The following is a 15,272-nucleotide window of genomic DNA, read 5'->3' as shown; positions in this document are numbered from 1 at the left end:
TTTTCATTACATCCAATTCTTGTCCATTGTTTTCTACAGTGCGGCCCCTGTCTTGTTGTTATACAATCAAACCTATGCATCATGTGAGGCTCACCATATGTTGTTGGGGTTTCAAAAAATCAAGCCTATATGATTATCAGGTGGGCCAATGATAGAGAAAATAATTGACAACCGCCCAAAAACCTCCAAAATCATGTTGTGTGTGCCACATGTTGGTCGAGTCGATCTGATTTTTGGCCACCCACTTTCATGGTCTGGCGACCCTATGGATGGATCAGATGCCATACACCAACATGGTAAAAGATCCGGCTTCAAATAGCTATTTAAATGGGAGAGGCATGCCGCTCGCCAGCGTTTTGAAGACAAGGCCATGTCTCTTTGTAATCTTCACCTCACGTGTGGCAATGTTTAGGTTAATCAGAAGTGTTGACCTGGTGGGCCTCCAAATCAACGGACTATAACATAAAGATGATGATACGATAACACTGGTAGGCATTAGATCTACGTTAACTATGGTCCATGGAACGGGAGCTAGCTCTTTTTAATTTCTCGACATGGGATTTTTTGTGCATGCTAATGCAACGGCTATTATACATTTCTAACTTTTAGAAGGATTCAGTGACTTCACAATATACAATCCTATAATCGAAAGTGTAGGTGTAACATGGTTCTGCTAATTTCACACACGTGTGAGAGCCTCACACATCCATGTATGGGCCCATGTGATCATAATTTGACACGTGAGATCTGATGTTTACATCACATGAGCTATACAGCTTAGATCTTCTGTCATAAAAATGGGGCCATTTGACAACTCAAGTAAGCTACAATATATCAAAACTATTCAATAGCTAGTAAATAAGAATTTTAACCCTATATTTATTTTTCATATTGTGGCTCACTTAAAGATTGAAATTATCTAATTAATTTAGTTAGAAGATCTAAGCATTATTTCTAACCTCATGGAAAGCTCAGATCTCACAAGCGTTTCATATTTCCACATGCATCGATATATGGGTGTGTATGGCCATCTACATAGGCATGCAAAATTATCAAATCTTTCTTGCTCAGATCTCTTTCCTGAATTCAAACTCCAAATCTACGTTTAGGAAAACTGTGATATTTTGACAATGTAACAATAATGGCAGCAGGCTTTTAGAAATTACTTGAAGATTATATAAGTGAATACAATCAATTCCAACTCAAGATCATGAATTCAAATACTCATTGCAGTGAAATCTTAGTGTAACGTGAGTGTGTATGTTAAAAAAAAAAAAAAATTTAAAAAAAAAAAAAAACAAAACAAAACAAAAGATGTATCATGAACCAAAATCTAACAGATGTTATATGCAACCATAGCACTAAATAACTAACCATCTTCATTTCTCACCCTTCTCACATCTTCTTCTTTGGACTAGAGTTTCCTGCAAACAAAAACTTTCTGGGCACCACAGATATCTGTATAACATTTACTCTGTCTATTAGCTTTGCCAGCTTATGGCAAGGACATGAGGCCATAAATTAAGTAGATCTAAAAATCAAGTAAGCCAAAACACCGGAAATAGGAAGGATGGAAACAACCACTAGTAAAGTCTTCCTAGGGCCATTGTAATGTTTGCATGCCATCCAACTTGTTCATGAATTGACTCCCACCATGATGAATGGAAAACACGAATTCTATCTTGTTCAAAACGTTTGTGAGGCTTAGAAGGGTTTCCATGGTGGTCATCTCAATTCTCACTATTTCTTGCGTTCTGGCCCACTTGAGTCTTGAATCTATTTAATTTTTGGGTTAATATCCTAAAACGGGAGTGGTAAATATCAGAGGGGAGCATTAGCTTCTTCTTCTTCTTCTTCTTCTTCTTCTTTTCTTTCTTTCCTTTTAAGGTTATTTGAAATTAGAAACACACACAAACACTGTATAATAGGGTTTTCTGGTTGGCCCATGGTTTACGTGACTCAAACCACTGACGACCTTCTGGGCTCCACAGCGAATGAGATCATTCACTAAAAATATCTTCGATGTAACTATCAATCTAGCCTCTCGTGTGGTGGCCTCCATGCTCTATCCTAGATAGGACCCACCACATCAACGGCACAGGTCAATTAAATAATGGGTCCCACTGGTGACAAGCACAAACTGAAAACCCACACTAGCATGCAAAACAGCATTCATAGGCCAAGGATCATATAGTTATTCATTCATCTTTCAAACGCCCTACAGAAAAGTGTCGCTTGACCCCATATTAGGGGTAGCAATGGGCCTGGCTATCTGGGACAGGGTTGGCCCTAGTCCAGCCCTAATCCCATGAGCCCTAGTGCCAATCTAGGTAAAAAGGCCCTAGCCCTGCAGGGTGGGGCCATCGCTGGCCCTTAATGGAAAGGGTTGAGTGATCAAAGCTCTAAGTCCAATTTCAGATCAAAACCCTACAGAGGGCTCAGCCCAAAGGCGGTGTGCTGCACTTCTGAGGGTCAAGGGTGGACTCCTAGGGGGCCTTCCTCTCTCGGTTTTGCTTTGGCAGATAGCACGAGGGCCCATTTGTACGCACCCTCGAAAGGGGCTTCGAGGCCTTAGGGTCTGTCTGGACGCTGCACAAAAGCGAGTTTTAAGCTTTCTTTTTTTCTTTCAGTCTATTCATTTGTCAAGTCAGCCTTTTAGGGCCAATTTTGCGAGTGGGATTGGAAAACAGGGTTTTGCAAAGGGCATCATAACGCAGATAATAACCCCTGGTTTGACTTTTAAAAGGCAGCTTACAGCTGAAACGTCACTCTGGAGGTTGCATGCAAACAGATTGTGCAGTAAGGTGCTCACCTGACGTAAAGGGTGGTGAGCACCTCACTACACAATCCATGTACACACCAAGGTTGTGAATGAAGCCCGGCCTGAAAAAAAAAAAGTTACCAATGGAGTCCTCAACCTACTTGTGCCAGTAGGATTAGATTTGCACTTGTGCAAGGTGGCCATTCATTGGGTCGACCCTAACCACAGGGAATGTGGCCTGGCCCAAAAGTCTAAAGCCAATCTGCTCAGCTCATCAGGTGGTAGGTGCGTGTGAAAGACTGCTAATCAATTGACCAACTGTCCACGTTAAATGCTTGAGTTTGGCTCACCTAATGATCAGACCAGCCTGACTTTAGGCAAGGGTACAACAGTGGGGCCATCTCATCAACATCCCAGACCTCACACACGTGCCCTCGAAGCAACCTTCAGCTGGAAACTTGAAAATGTAATTCTTGAAAACACTTTTTTTTTAAATGTAATTCTTGAAAACATCTGCTCCCTTTGATTCCTTAAAGAAGAGGGAAGGCAGACTTCATCCCACGCCTGCATTGACGAAAAGAAAATGAGACCACAAACAAGCAAGAGCAGACACTAACAATGCAATTCACTGCGTAGTAAGGCAGGCTCTATTTCATACAGAGCTTCAGAACAAGCAAAACAGGAGTGCAACAGACCTATCAGACCTGATGAACCCAAATTGCATAGGAACCAAGACAATCAGTATCCAATATCTGCAGCAAGCTCAGGTCATGCATCGTATGCGTGAACAGGAACAATAAAACCAACATCATGCACATAAATACTGCATATACGGCATGTTTAGAAGCAACATACAACCGGCAATATTTTACTATGTAAAATGACAGCATAGACTACTCGTTTGAGGGAAGAGAATGCACAGACCCTTGTCCAACTTGTGATAAAAACTGCGTTGTACGTTTATCTGAAAAATTATTAATTCAACCATAGCATCTGATTGGATCATTGCACCCTTTCTCTGCAGACTGTTTGAAACCAAAGCGCCCCCCTTTTGCAAGATACTGCTGATGATACTCCTCTGCTCTGTAGAACTTCTTTGCAGGCAGAATCTCAGTAACAATCTTCCTGTCCAAGAGCTTCTGCTGCCTCTCCAGGGACTCCCTAGCCGCCTTTTCCTGCTCAGGAGTGTAGAAGTATATTCCTGACCTGTACTGTGTTCCCACATCATTTCCCTGCAAGGAATCACAGGAGGAAAAAAATTCCAGCCATTGGAACTCGAATAGCCAAGGTAGGTTCATGTAGCCAAAATCTATGATGCAGTGCACGTAAAAACTTGAGCCCAACACTTCACAATCAACCTGGCTTGGAGGCCCTCACACCATGCTAGAGAGTGAATCATTAGCTACTTAAGTGCATAGGGAGACTGGTAAATGGTCAAATATTCAGTGGGGGCCATTAAAGAAAAGTGACAAACAGAATAGTCTACTGCATGTGATTTTTGAATTATAGATTACAACTGTAGCTCACCTTTTTTACTGATATCCTTAGACGTAGCGCTGTCAATGGGTTGGGTTTGTGTCAGATTCCATACCCCGACAAATCCGGCCTAGGTTGATGGGGACATCACGCGCACACGCACGTACGTAAGGAGGAGGAAGGCCCCACCATCGATCTGGATCGATGACGACATCCAGGGAGGGCCTCCTAGTTAGAGGACTGCATTTTGGTTCATTGGAATAGACCCGATAGTTATGTGAATCCTACCATGAGTTCTCATGATCGTGACCCACTATTATAATTAATCTAGTACTTTGGGTTTTTCTTATTATTGTTATTAGGAATATCATGGATAGTTTTGATTGCTTTGATTAGTTGTTATTTTTTATTACTTCGTCTCCAAGTAATGGGTTGCGCACATGGTATAGTGCGAGTTTTTGGAGTATAGGGTTTTATTATAAATAGACACCCCTTGTAGTCTTTTTTTCTCATAGAAGATTGAATAAAATTTCTGCGTTATCCTACTCCTTTCTGAGTTGTGAAAGTATAATTGGATGCAAAGCCCTCTCTTCTTCGAAGGGCTAACTACTGTGGTGCGAAGCCACACCCATCCCGATTCGCCCCCATCTCCTACCATCAATATCCCCCACCTTCTACCATCTATATTTCTCTTCTCCTACAATCATCTACGCTTCAAATCCATCCTCTATTGCAGCCGTTTTCCTCTCTACAGTAGATTTTCAGAATCTGGCCCTGCAGGAAGGCTGAAACTTCGACGAAGCACCACGCACAGACCGTGTATCAGATCAGGCTGAAATTTGTAGGTTTTGTGGCCCATCCCTGTCCGACCGGGGCCAAGCTGGCCGTTTTCTAATTTGTAGGCCCCACACACGTGCGGGACACCTCCAATGCACGTGCGTCTGGGCCTTCACCGCTGTCCACGCGTGTGACGCGCCTCTGGTTCGTCTCTCTCCTCTCTTTCATCCCAAATCCCTAACCCTAACCCTAAATTACTCAAATCCCCACTTTTATGCCCTTTCTTCAACTTTAGGGTTCCCCAAATTAAAATCTGTGAATCCCTTGGATTGGGGAATTATTTCTATGCATGTGTAGATGAATTTACCCTCCTTTGATTATTGTTTGGTTTATAATTTTGATTGATCCGGCCCTAACATGTGTAGGCCTGGATCCGCATAAGATTCCCCTTGATTGAATGCTTGAACTTTTGTGTGGGATATGGAATTTTGTGTAATTGTTTCTGAACTAACGTGATCTAAAGCCTGACCATCTTGCACATCATACTTGAATTTCATGTCCTACATCATAGGTCCTCTCGGGTTGAGTCCCACTGGGTCCAGGTTCTATGTTCGAGATCCCATGTGGAACTGGCTAGGTCCACATACCTATTGGTTACCCACCTGTTGTCAGACCTTGGCTATGGGTTGGGTTCAGTTTGCTTCAGAGTTGTCGATTTATTTCTCTTCACCATCCAAGTTTTTATGCACATATGGCCCACATTATGGAGGCATTGACCTGTTTAGCTACTTGGGTCTGTTGCACATCCCATTCTTGAGGTGAGTACCAAAGATGGATGCAACACATTAACCCAACAAATGCATACCTATATGTACTGTAATGATGGGGTACTCATCTAAGGATCAATTAGCGATATGTGGCCTGTGGTACCAAAGATACATGGCCCACACATTTCTTCAGTTTAAATGTGTTTTCAGTTCGTGGCCTGTGGTACCAATCATATATGGCCCACACATTTCTTCAGTTTAAATGTGTTTTCAGTTCCGAAAATTGGGCAACAACCCTCTACAGAGAAGGCAATTACATGCCAGTGCATGTGCCAGTATGGCAGACATGCGAAATCCAAGCAGTCTATAAGGTGACCAGAACAAGCATATATTATATCCCAGAATTCAGGTCAACCAACTCATCACGTGGACCACAGTCTATAGCGCCTCTTTTTTTTCCGCCCTGGCCTGACACGGGATGGCACATGTAATGGTTAGAGTGGATTTGCCGTACACATCACAGTGGGCCCATAAAAAATCAAGGGTGAGTTCCACGTGTTCCATCCTCGAGTCTTATACATAATCCTGGAGTCTTAGAAGTAGAGCGATACAACTCCATCACCTAAATACAATTAGACAAAGACTAACTGGCAGGATAAAATTGTCCATATCTACTCACATTACACATTGTAGAGAAGATATCTATACGAGTAAAATTACCATAATATGTACATCAAAAGGGGAGCCACCATTTACAACCACCTTTTCTTTTTACTATTGTATTACTGGAAGCAAGAAGATGAAAAAGGTCAAACTGAGCGAATGGGTGTAAAAATCCCACTCAAAATATTTTAAGATTTTTAAAAAAATATTTCACAATTCTCTTCCAAGACCCTACTGCTCAAGGAATGAAAACATGGTTTCGAAGCACAACTCATCAGGTGACAGAAATCGGTACTATTCATTCCAACTCATCTGGAATCAGTCCGACTAGGTCAGACAAAATACATGTTACAGAGAGAGACTCAATTCGTCCGTACCCAAAACTGAGTCGATGTATCACATCATTAATCCACGCTACCTCTTCTTGCTATTTAGGGTTGACCCAAACCAATTTTAACAGGTCAGGGTCCCATTTTTTGGACCCAACAGGTAAACGGTTTGGATTCAGATCTCGGCTTTTGGGACCCAGTTAAATTCGGATCCACTCATGTTCTGGTTGGGTCCATTGATTGAGACCTAGTTAAAATCGGGTAGCATCGAGTCTACTTAGTTTTGATGATAATATTATACGTATTTTAATATGTATTATTTATTATAGCAATGGAATAAGGCTTCCCAAGCCATGGGTATGTAAGGGAGCCCATTTACACACCACACATGTGTCAAAGACACATGCGTGTGTGATCTAAAGTCATCTATCAAGTAGGCCTGACCATGTAAATTCTCTTATTCGATCCAAACCAACTAGAAACCTAGAACTAAAGACCATATGGGTACCTGCTGGGTACTTGGACCTGATCAGATCAGGGTCTGGGTCTTTAAGAATGAGATCTAGACCCGGAAGGAACCGAACCCGGATAGTCCGGGGTATTGGGTACTATAGGAACCGACTTGAACCTGACCCATTGACAGCCCTACTACCATTATAAAATTAATCATCCATGCACACTCGCGCCAGACCTGGTTCCAGTTCATGCAACTTGGAATTTAGAATTCCTGCTTCCATTTGGTTGGGACAAGTGGAGGGCAACTATCTCAAAGCATGCAATGGGATTGAACGTAGAAGGAGAGCATTTTAAGCTTTCAAATTTAGAATCAAATTTTGGCATGCTATGTTCAAACACCAAGCATTCCATTTCCTAGCCATCATGGATTTCCATTGAAAATGTTTTCTGGGATAGCTGCTCCTCTGTCCTATAGAGCAAAAACCTCCCCAAATTCCTTACGAAGACTTGATTTATCATCTCTCTCAATACTATTGAACTGATAGAATAAACATGGGCTGGATTTTCCAAAAGATGAGGCCATAAATTATTCCCTTTCGGACAAATCCAAATGAAAAAAAACAGAGAGAGAGAGAGAGAGAGAATCCCAATCATACACATTATGAAGGGAGAAAAACAACCAACAAGTCATACCTCAATGGAAAGAATCATGATCTTCAACAACAAAACCATTTTGTCAACATCCCTTATTCAATAATACACTATCATCTAGAAAAATCCACAACATGTGGCTACACAAAGTATCAAAATATTCTCTGTTCAAACCCTCAACCATAAAGAGAGAAAATTCAAAACATTCTTTCCATTTCCAACAGATTGCTCCTTTGGCCTCCTTTTGCAGCAAAAGTTCTCTCGCATAGCAGAAGTGCTTGGAAAATCTCTTCCACTACCAAATCTTCTCAAGTATCTCCATTGACACATTATGACTTCTAAGTTCTAACACCATTTCGTGTAATGTGCTACATGCCTATTGAAATGGACCCCCATGCCTCCCTGGAAACCAAGATTTTCCTCCCATCAATTCCAATGTGGTTTGCACGCAACCCTTTTACCACATTTGCTTCAAAGAAGCATCTTCCCTTCCATGCAGAAAACCAGTGCTGCCAAGCATCAACAGGTTAGACTGGGCTGACAAGTTTCATTTTGGGCTAATAAGGATCAGGATCAGGCATGTTAGAAAAGCCCATAATTTGGTATAGGCCTGGATACAAAGCTGATTAATAAACGGTTAGGGCCCGGGTTTTGCAAGATTTTCTATTAAGAGCCAACCCGAGCCCAAAAACAGGACCATTTATGATGTTAGTGGCCGGGATGGGCCTGAAATCAAACTCTCGGTTACTAAATGGGCTAGATTGACTTTTTGCCCTGAATTGCCCAATTAATAATTGAGTCAAGCATCAGGCATTGGCTGAGCCTAAGTAAACACACCCACTACCCAAACAATCATTAACATGATGGAACTTTCCCATTCTTCCTCCCAAACTTCTTCTTCTTCTTGGCAGAAATAGTTACCTAATCCACGATTATTCGATTCAAGGAAATTATTCCCAATTAAGAAATAGGCATAGATAGCTACAAGTAGGATGCCCAATTGATTTGAATTGTAATTATTCAATTCTATGAAATGAAAATGACCAAAGAAGGCTACCCCAACTCCATTCATAAAGGGGGCTAGCCAAGAAATTACAACGGGGTCTAGCTTGGAATGCAAGGAATTGCAAATGGGCATTTTTCAACTATAACGAACAAATATATCGCCACAACCACTTCAGTCACTCCTACTAAATTCAATAAAACTATTAAAATTAAGTTCAATTGAGCATCCAAATATGCGTAAATCATAAAACTAAAGAAAACATCACCACCATCAGCCTCCATCAGTGTAAGTATAAAAAAGAAAGAAATAAAGAAAGCGACAGCTACCTGTCGATTGGGCATCGTGGGATCGTGCTGTGCCCAGAACAAATCAAGCAGATTGTCGTAGCTACACTCCTTGGGATCGAACTGCACCCGAACGACCTCCGAATGGTTCGTCGTCCCCGAGCAGACATCATTATACGTTGGATTATGCAAGAATCCCTGGGTATACCCGACCTCCGTCTTCGTAACGCCGGGATTTCTCTGGAACGCGAGCTCAACGCCCCAGAAGCAGCCGGCGCCGAACTGCGCGAACTGCTGGCCCGGCGCCGGGATGTCGTCGTCAGGACCCTGAGCGATGGAAGAGGCAGCGGAGGAAGAAGAGTCCATGGCGGTTGGGGAGCGGTTCCCAAAGCCAAACCCTAGCTTCCCGAGCCAGCTCATGGGGGTGGTGGTGAGGGAGGGATTTTGGTAATTATGGGGAAAGTTGGAGGGCTTAAAGGGGTATTTCTTGAGAGGGAGGAAAGAGGAAGAGAACGGAGAGAATTGCGAGAAAATGATGAGAGTAGAACGAGAAGAAGGAGAAGCAGAGAGGCTGAGTAGCATTTTGCTGCTTTTTTATTTATTTTTATATTTCAGTTATTTTGGGTTTTGTAGCGTGAGATGGATGCAAATGAAGAGATTGGTGGTCTACCTTATTACCGCTCAACCAGCTTTGCCTCTTCATTTCATTTTCATTGGCTGGTTCGTCAAGCGGATTGGCTGGTGTATTACACACTACTGACCTGGATGGTGTGGGTACGTGTCGTGTGCAAGCTCCGAGTTGTACCAACGGTTCAAAGGAAATCAAAGTTAAATGGCCCTAAAATGATGTGTTTATTATATCCACACCGTTCATCCATTTGGCCAGATCATTTTAGTGCATGATCCATTTTTCCAGTCATATCCGAAGCTCACACCACAAATAACAGTGGGGCAATGATTGTTACCGTTAAAACATCCGGACGGGATTTACTGTTAAAGGCTTTCGTGGGAAGTTACTGCCCTATAAACTTAGGTGGGGCCCACCGAGACGTTTGTGAAAAATCCATCCGTCCATCCGTTTTTTAAAATCATTTTAGGCAACACTGGAAAAAATGAACCGGATCCAATACTCAAGTGGGCCAAAAAGGTGAGGATTGAACTTATACGGTTGAAATTTTTGTGGGGCTACAGAAGTTTTGAATCACGCTACTATTTTTTATTTCAGTTCATCTCATTAAGAATGACGTTGGGAACGGTATAGATGTCATGTAAACGTCATTGTCGGCCCTAGGGAGGTTTCAACTATTGAATTTTCAAACCACCTTTTACTTTATTGTGGCCCACTTGAGTTTTGAATTCTTTTCATTTTTTGCCTCAATTATTCAAATGAACTCATAAAGCATATGTAAGGAGTGGATTACCCACAAACATCACAGTGGGCCTACCTAAGTTTCTAGTGCGCGAACTTACTTGGCAAGGCAGGAAATCTGCGTACCGGATGTCGGACGTGGATGAAATCGGATTGCGTAACTCAGTACGCTCTTATCGTACTGAGTAAACTCAGTTGGGCCTATCTTGAATGTACGTGATCATTTCACACTGTCTATCCATTTTTTCAACTATTTTAAGGGATTGAGCCCAAAATTGAAGCATATCCAAAGATCAAGTGGATCATACCACAGGAAATAGTGGGAATAATGATTTTCACTGTTGAAACCTTTCTAGGCCCCATAGTGATATTTATTTGTCATCAAACTTCTTAATAAGATCATAAAGACATGGATGAAGGAAAAACACAAATATAAGCTTGATCCAAAACTTATGTGGCTCTCAAAAAATTTTCAAGGGTAGACTTTCAATTCAACTCTTACCTATGGTGTGGTCCATTTGAACATCATAAGTGCTTAATTTTTAAATTGAGGAGTTGAAATTATCTGATAAAATTAATGGACAGAACGGATCAGATACTTAAATCATGGACGACCTCAAATAGTTTACTCTGTACGCTGAGTGGAGTGAGTTACTCACTACGCAATCCACTTCCGACGTAGATGAGGCTTGGTTGCGGGCATTGGGCTTCGGTGGATCCGATGTAGTGGGACCTCTGACCGTGGGTATATTCCTTCCTAATATCCACGCGATCCAGCGGTAGCGGATTGCGTACTGAGTAAACGTAGTACCCATGAGTAAACTCTGTGGGGTCTACTTTATTTATTTATTTTATTCTATCTGTTAACCCATTTTAACTGATAATTTTAAGGCTTGAGCCCAAAATATAAGCATACCCAAAGCTCAAGTGTACCACACCACAGGAAACAGCGTGGTTGAACCTTTGTCATTGAAAATTTTTTGGAGGCTATAAAAGTTTTGAATCAAGTTGATGTTTGTGTTTTCTCTTCACCCATGTCTTTGTGGTCTTATTAACAGTCTTGGATGACAAATAAACATCACTATGTACCCTAGGAAGGTTTCAACAGTAGAAATCATTATCCCATACCGTTTCTGTGGTATGGTCCACTTAAGCTTTGGATATACTTTCATTTTGGGTTTAACCGCTAAAATTAGGTGGGGAAATATATGGACAGTGCGGATAAACCACATACATTAATAGTGGGCCCATCTGAGTTTACTCAATACAATAAAAGTGTACTGAGTAACTCAATACACAAGCCAGTTCTCCATCGAAAAATTTTCAAAACTCATTTTAGAGCATAATCTCAAAAGTGAATCACATCCAAATCTCAAGTCGACCATAGTAAAAGAAACGGTGGTAATCAACTGATAAAACTTACCTCTAGCTACAAAAGTTTTGGATGAAACTTATATTCGTATGGCCTCTTCATCCCAGTATCAGTGACCTTATCAGCGGATGGGATGACATATAAACATTTATGCGCTGTGGTTTACTTAAGATTTGAATCCGATTCTTTTGATCATGCCCTAAAATAAGCTGCTGAAACGATGGACGTTGTGTATATAAGCCATGTACATCAGGGTGTAGGCTCCACAGTATGGGATCCACCGAAGCCGCACCCACCCCTACAATAGTGTGTGATGGGCTGGGTGCTGTGGGGCCACCTTGACGTGTGTGTTTTATGTCCACGCCCTCCTTTTTACTAGCTCATTTAAGGGCAGTAGGTAAAAGATAGGGCATATCCGAAGCTCAGTGTGCCACGTTGCTGGAAACAATGATGATTGATTGTATATTATTAAAAACTTTTTGAGTAATTGTCTCACCATTTCCTCCCGTGTGATCCACTTTAGTTTTGGATCTTCTACATTTTTAGGTTCATGTCTTAAAATGGATAGACAAAGTGAATATAAAAAAAATACCTCAACGTGAGCCCTGCAACGCCCAGCACATCACACACCACGGTACGGTCAGTGTTGGCAACACCGCCTAATCCGGATGCACAGATGTCGACGGATCTCTACTGTCCGCAGTGGAAGTCGGTTGGCTGGTGTACCACACACCACCAAGTTATGTAGGTCTCATCATGAGGTATGTATTATATCCAAACCGTCCATCCATTTGGCGAGTTACTATTAAGGCTTGAGCCAAAAAATAAGATAGATCCAAGTTCATGTGGACCACACTGTACAAAGCAGTGGGGGATTGAACGTCTACCATCAAAACCCTTATGGGATTTAAAGAAGTTTGGGATCAATATGATATTTATTTTTAGTTTTTGTCCAGGTTTGTGTGACCTTATGAACAAATTGGATGTAAAATAAACGTTATGTTGGGCCCTACGAATGTTTTAACGTTGAAAATCATTGTCCCACATTTATTTATTGTGTGGTCTACTTGAGATTTAGATATGAATCATTTTTGGGATCACGCTCTAAAATGATCTCCAAAAACGGATGAACGGTGTGGATATAATAAATGCATCATTGTGTGGGCAATGTCACTTTGATCTCCTTTGGACCCATCCGAATAACTCGGAGATGGAGCACAGCGCTCGTCTTCGCCCGACACGTACTCACACCAGCCAGGTCGGTGGTGTTTGGTTCACCAGCCAATCCGCCTGCTTGCTGCGCTGACATCACAGGTGATCCGCCGATCCACTTTTGAAGATGCAATGCACCTTAATTGACTTCAATGGTAAGCTGCAGGCCTAATTGATATTAGAAAACTGATAAATCTCAGGAATTTTACTATTTATCAGTTTCTCAAGAGATTTTCAAATTTTAGAAAGTTTTCTCGGGAAAACATTAGGATGTATGTGGATAATCTTGCTAAAAAATACTACTAATAATAAAATATAAAAATATTTATTATAAAATAATATATAATTTAAATATACACGTACACGATAACGCATTGATCATAATCAACGTATGTAATATATTATTAAATTATGTAATCAACCAACGTAATAGAATCGTCTATTACATAGGGCCGGCCGGAGATTTATGCTCGTAGGCCATCCCCAGCCAGGATCAAGGAGTAGGGTAGTGTCAGGTTGATGCGTAGTGTCAAACTTGTATTATGAACGGGAATGATTTGAAATCCAAAACACATGCCAGAACCTTCTCAAAAAGTGTATGGATCCTAAATGCTACGAGAAATGAATAAATACTAACGAACCCAATTAGTTAGCATCAGGCTCAAACGATGATGACAATATATTTACACAATAAATCTATTTTAATCTTAGATATAATAGGAAAATTATAAACAAGTAATAATAATAATAAGAAGAAGAAGAAGAAGAAGGGGAAAGACTCTAGTGCCTAGAGTGCCTGTAATTACCTTGGGATCCTTAATAAGCTATTTACTCCCAATTCATTTACCTTAAATTTCATTTCCCATTTATCTTCATTTATAAGCTTCCAAATGAAATGTATAATTGCCTTGAGACCCTTGGATGGTCAATCCATCAATGTGACCTATAAGTTCAGACTGTGATGGATAGGAATTCCATAAAAACTTCTTTTGGAGAATGAACAAGACCCATCTAATTTTCAAATATAATAATAGTTGAGGGGCCTTGATACCATCTCTTTGGGCTAAAACCTAAATGATAATCGATTTCAATAGTCATATTAGTGATTGTCTTTAATGCTCATTTCGGTCTCACGAGCCTTAGACCACATGTCCTAAGATAGAGATTAAAAATATATTCTTTTTTTAAGCTATGGTTGGGATTGCTACGATTGTCTAACAAAAGGCTGTAATTAATTAGATTTATTTTGTGTGAACAATCTTGACCATCTATATTGAAGGCAATTCATTGATCAAGTGGAACATGTGCACACGTGTTACACTTGCGAGACTCTTACCACTTATCGGATGTGGCTCTTGTAGTTACGTAAACGACACTTGCGTTAGGTTAGGTGCGTTCCATGGCTAAATGATGACATCTCCAGATAATTACGTATGACCGGATCAGTGCCATAAGACGTGGCCGCACATACCGGAACTTAAGACGCTCGTTGAAGGGACTCACTTACATGAGATGGATGCTTTTCTTGGCGGAACAAGTGCAAATGTCGCTCTCAGTCTCATTGCAAGAAGCAGGCCATATATTGGATGCGGCTCTTCTGAGCACGCCTTGCCCCGGAGTTCTTCAAAAGGGTGCGCCTGTATAAAGAAAATGGGCAGCAAAGGAAAATTGCCAGACAGTCTGTATATCGAACATGTGTCCCTATCTGATGAGTAGACTACCTTCAGGCCAGGCCATCTTTATAGTTAGCCCCAGATATTGGACGAACTGGATCTCGCACATGTATGTCGCGTTGGTGTGTATGTTGCGAAGATGAGTTGTAATCTCATGCAAGTGAGCTCGTTCCCATTCCTAACATTATCGCAATCTAATCCGTCGGTTACGTGGACTCCAACGAGTCGCCACCATAGAATCCGGTCTTTGGCAACGTGGACTCAACTAGGGCCTTAAGTCTCAGTGTGCCTGTCAATGCGAACTAAGGGTACAAATGTGAGAGTACACATACAAAAAGGAATGTTAGAGAATAATGACCAAGAGTATACACGTGGCTCACCTGATGATCAGTCTTATGGTTTTTGCAACGTGGATTTTGTATCGCATGTCCACCCGATGAATGGTAGGGATCTCAATCTCATACGCTATTTCCTAT

General features: G+C 41.3%; 1 protein-coding gene across 1 annotated transcript; it reads right to left on the bottom strand.

Moving 5' to 3' along the window:
* Window positions 1–3,558: 3,558 nt before the first annotated feature.
* On the bottom strand, window positions 3,559–9,852 carry LOC131232773 (peptide methionine sulfoxide reductase A1-like). The gene is made up of 2 exons (XM_058229248.1): window positions 9,213–9,852; window positions 3,559–3,993 (listed from the first exon to the last, which is right to left on the bottom strand). The coding sequence occupies exons 1-2, from the start codon at window positions 9,750–9,752 to the stop codon at window positions 3,742–3,744; spliced, it is 792 nt and encodes a 263-aa protein (XP_058085231.1). The 5' UTR covers window positions 9,753–9,852; the 3' UTR covers window positions 3,559–3,741.
* Window positions 9,853–15,272: the final 5,420 nt, after the last annotated feature.

Source organism: Magnolia sinica, chromosome 18 (genome assembly GCF_029962835.1).
Source record: "Magnolia sinica isolate HGM2019 chromosome 18, MsV1, whole genome shotgun sequence".
NCBI lineage: Eukaryota > Viridiplantae > Streptophyta > Magnoliopsida > Magnoliales > Magnoliaceae > Magnolia > Magnolia sinica.
This window is presented reverse-complemented; position numbering and strand designations above follow the sequence as displayed.

What these genes read in the sequence shown, in the direction of transcription:
- LOC131232773 (XM_058229248.1), bottom strand. Translation starts at nt 9,752, where the DNA reads ATGCTACTCAGCCTCTCTGCTTCTCCTTCTTCTCGTTCTACTCTCATC. An exon ending in CCACGATGCCCAATCGACAG is followed by an intron (nt 3,994 to 9,212) that starts GTAGCTGTCGCT and finishes GATTCCTTGCAG; the next exon opens with GGAAATGATGTGGGAACACA.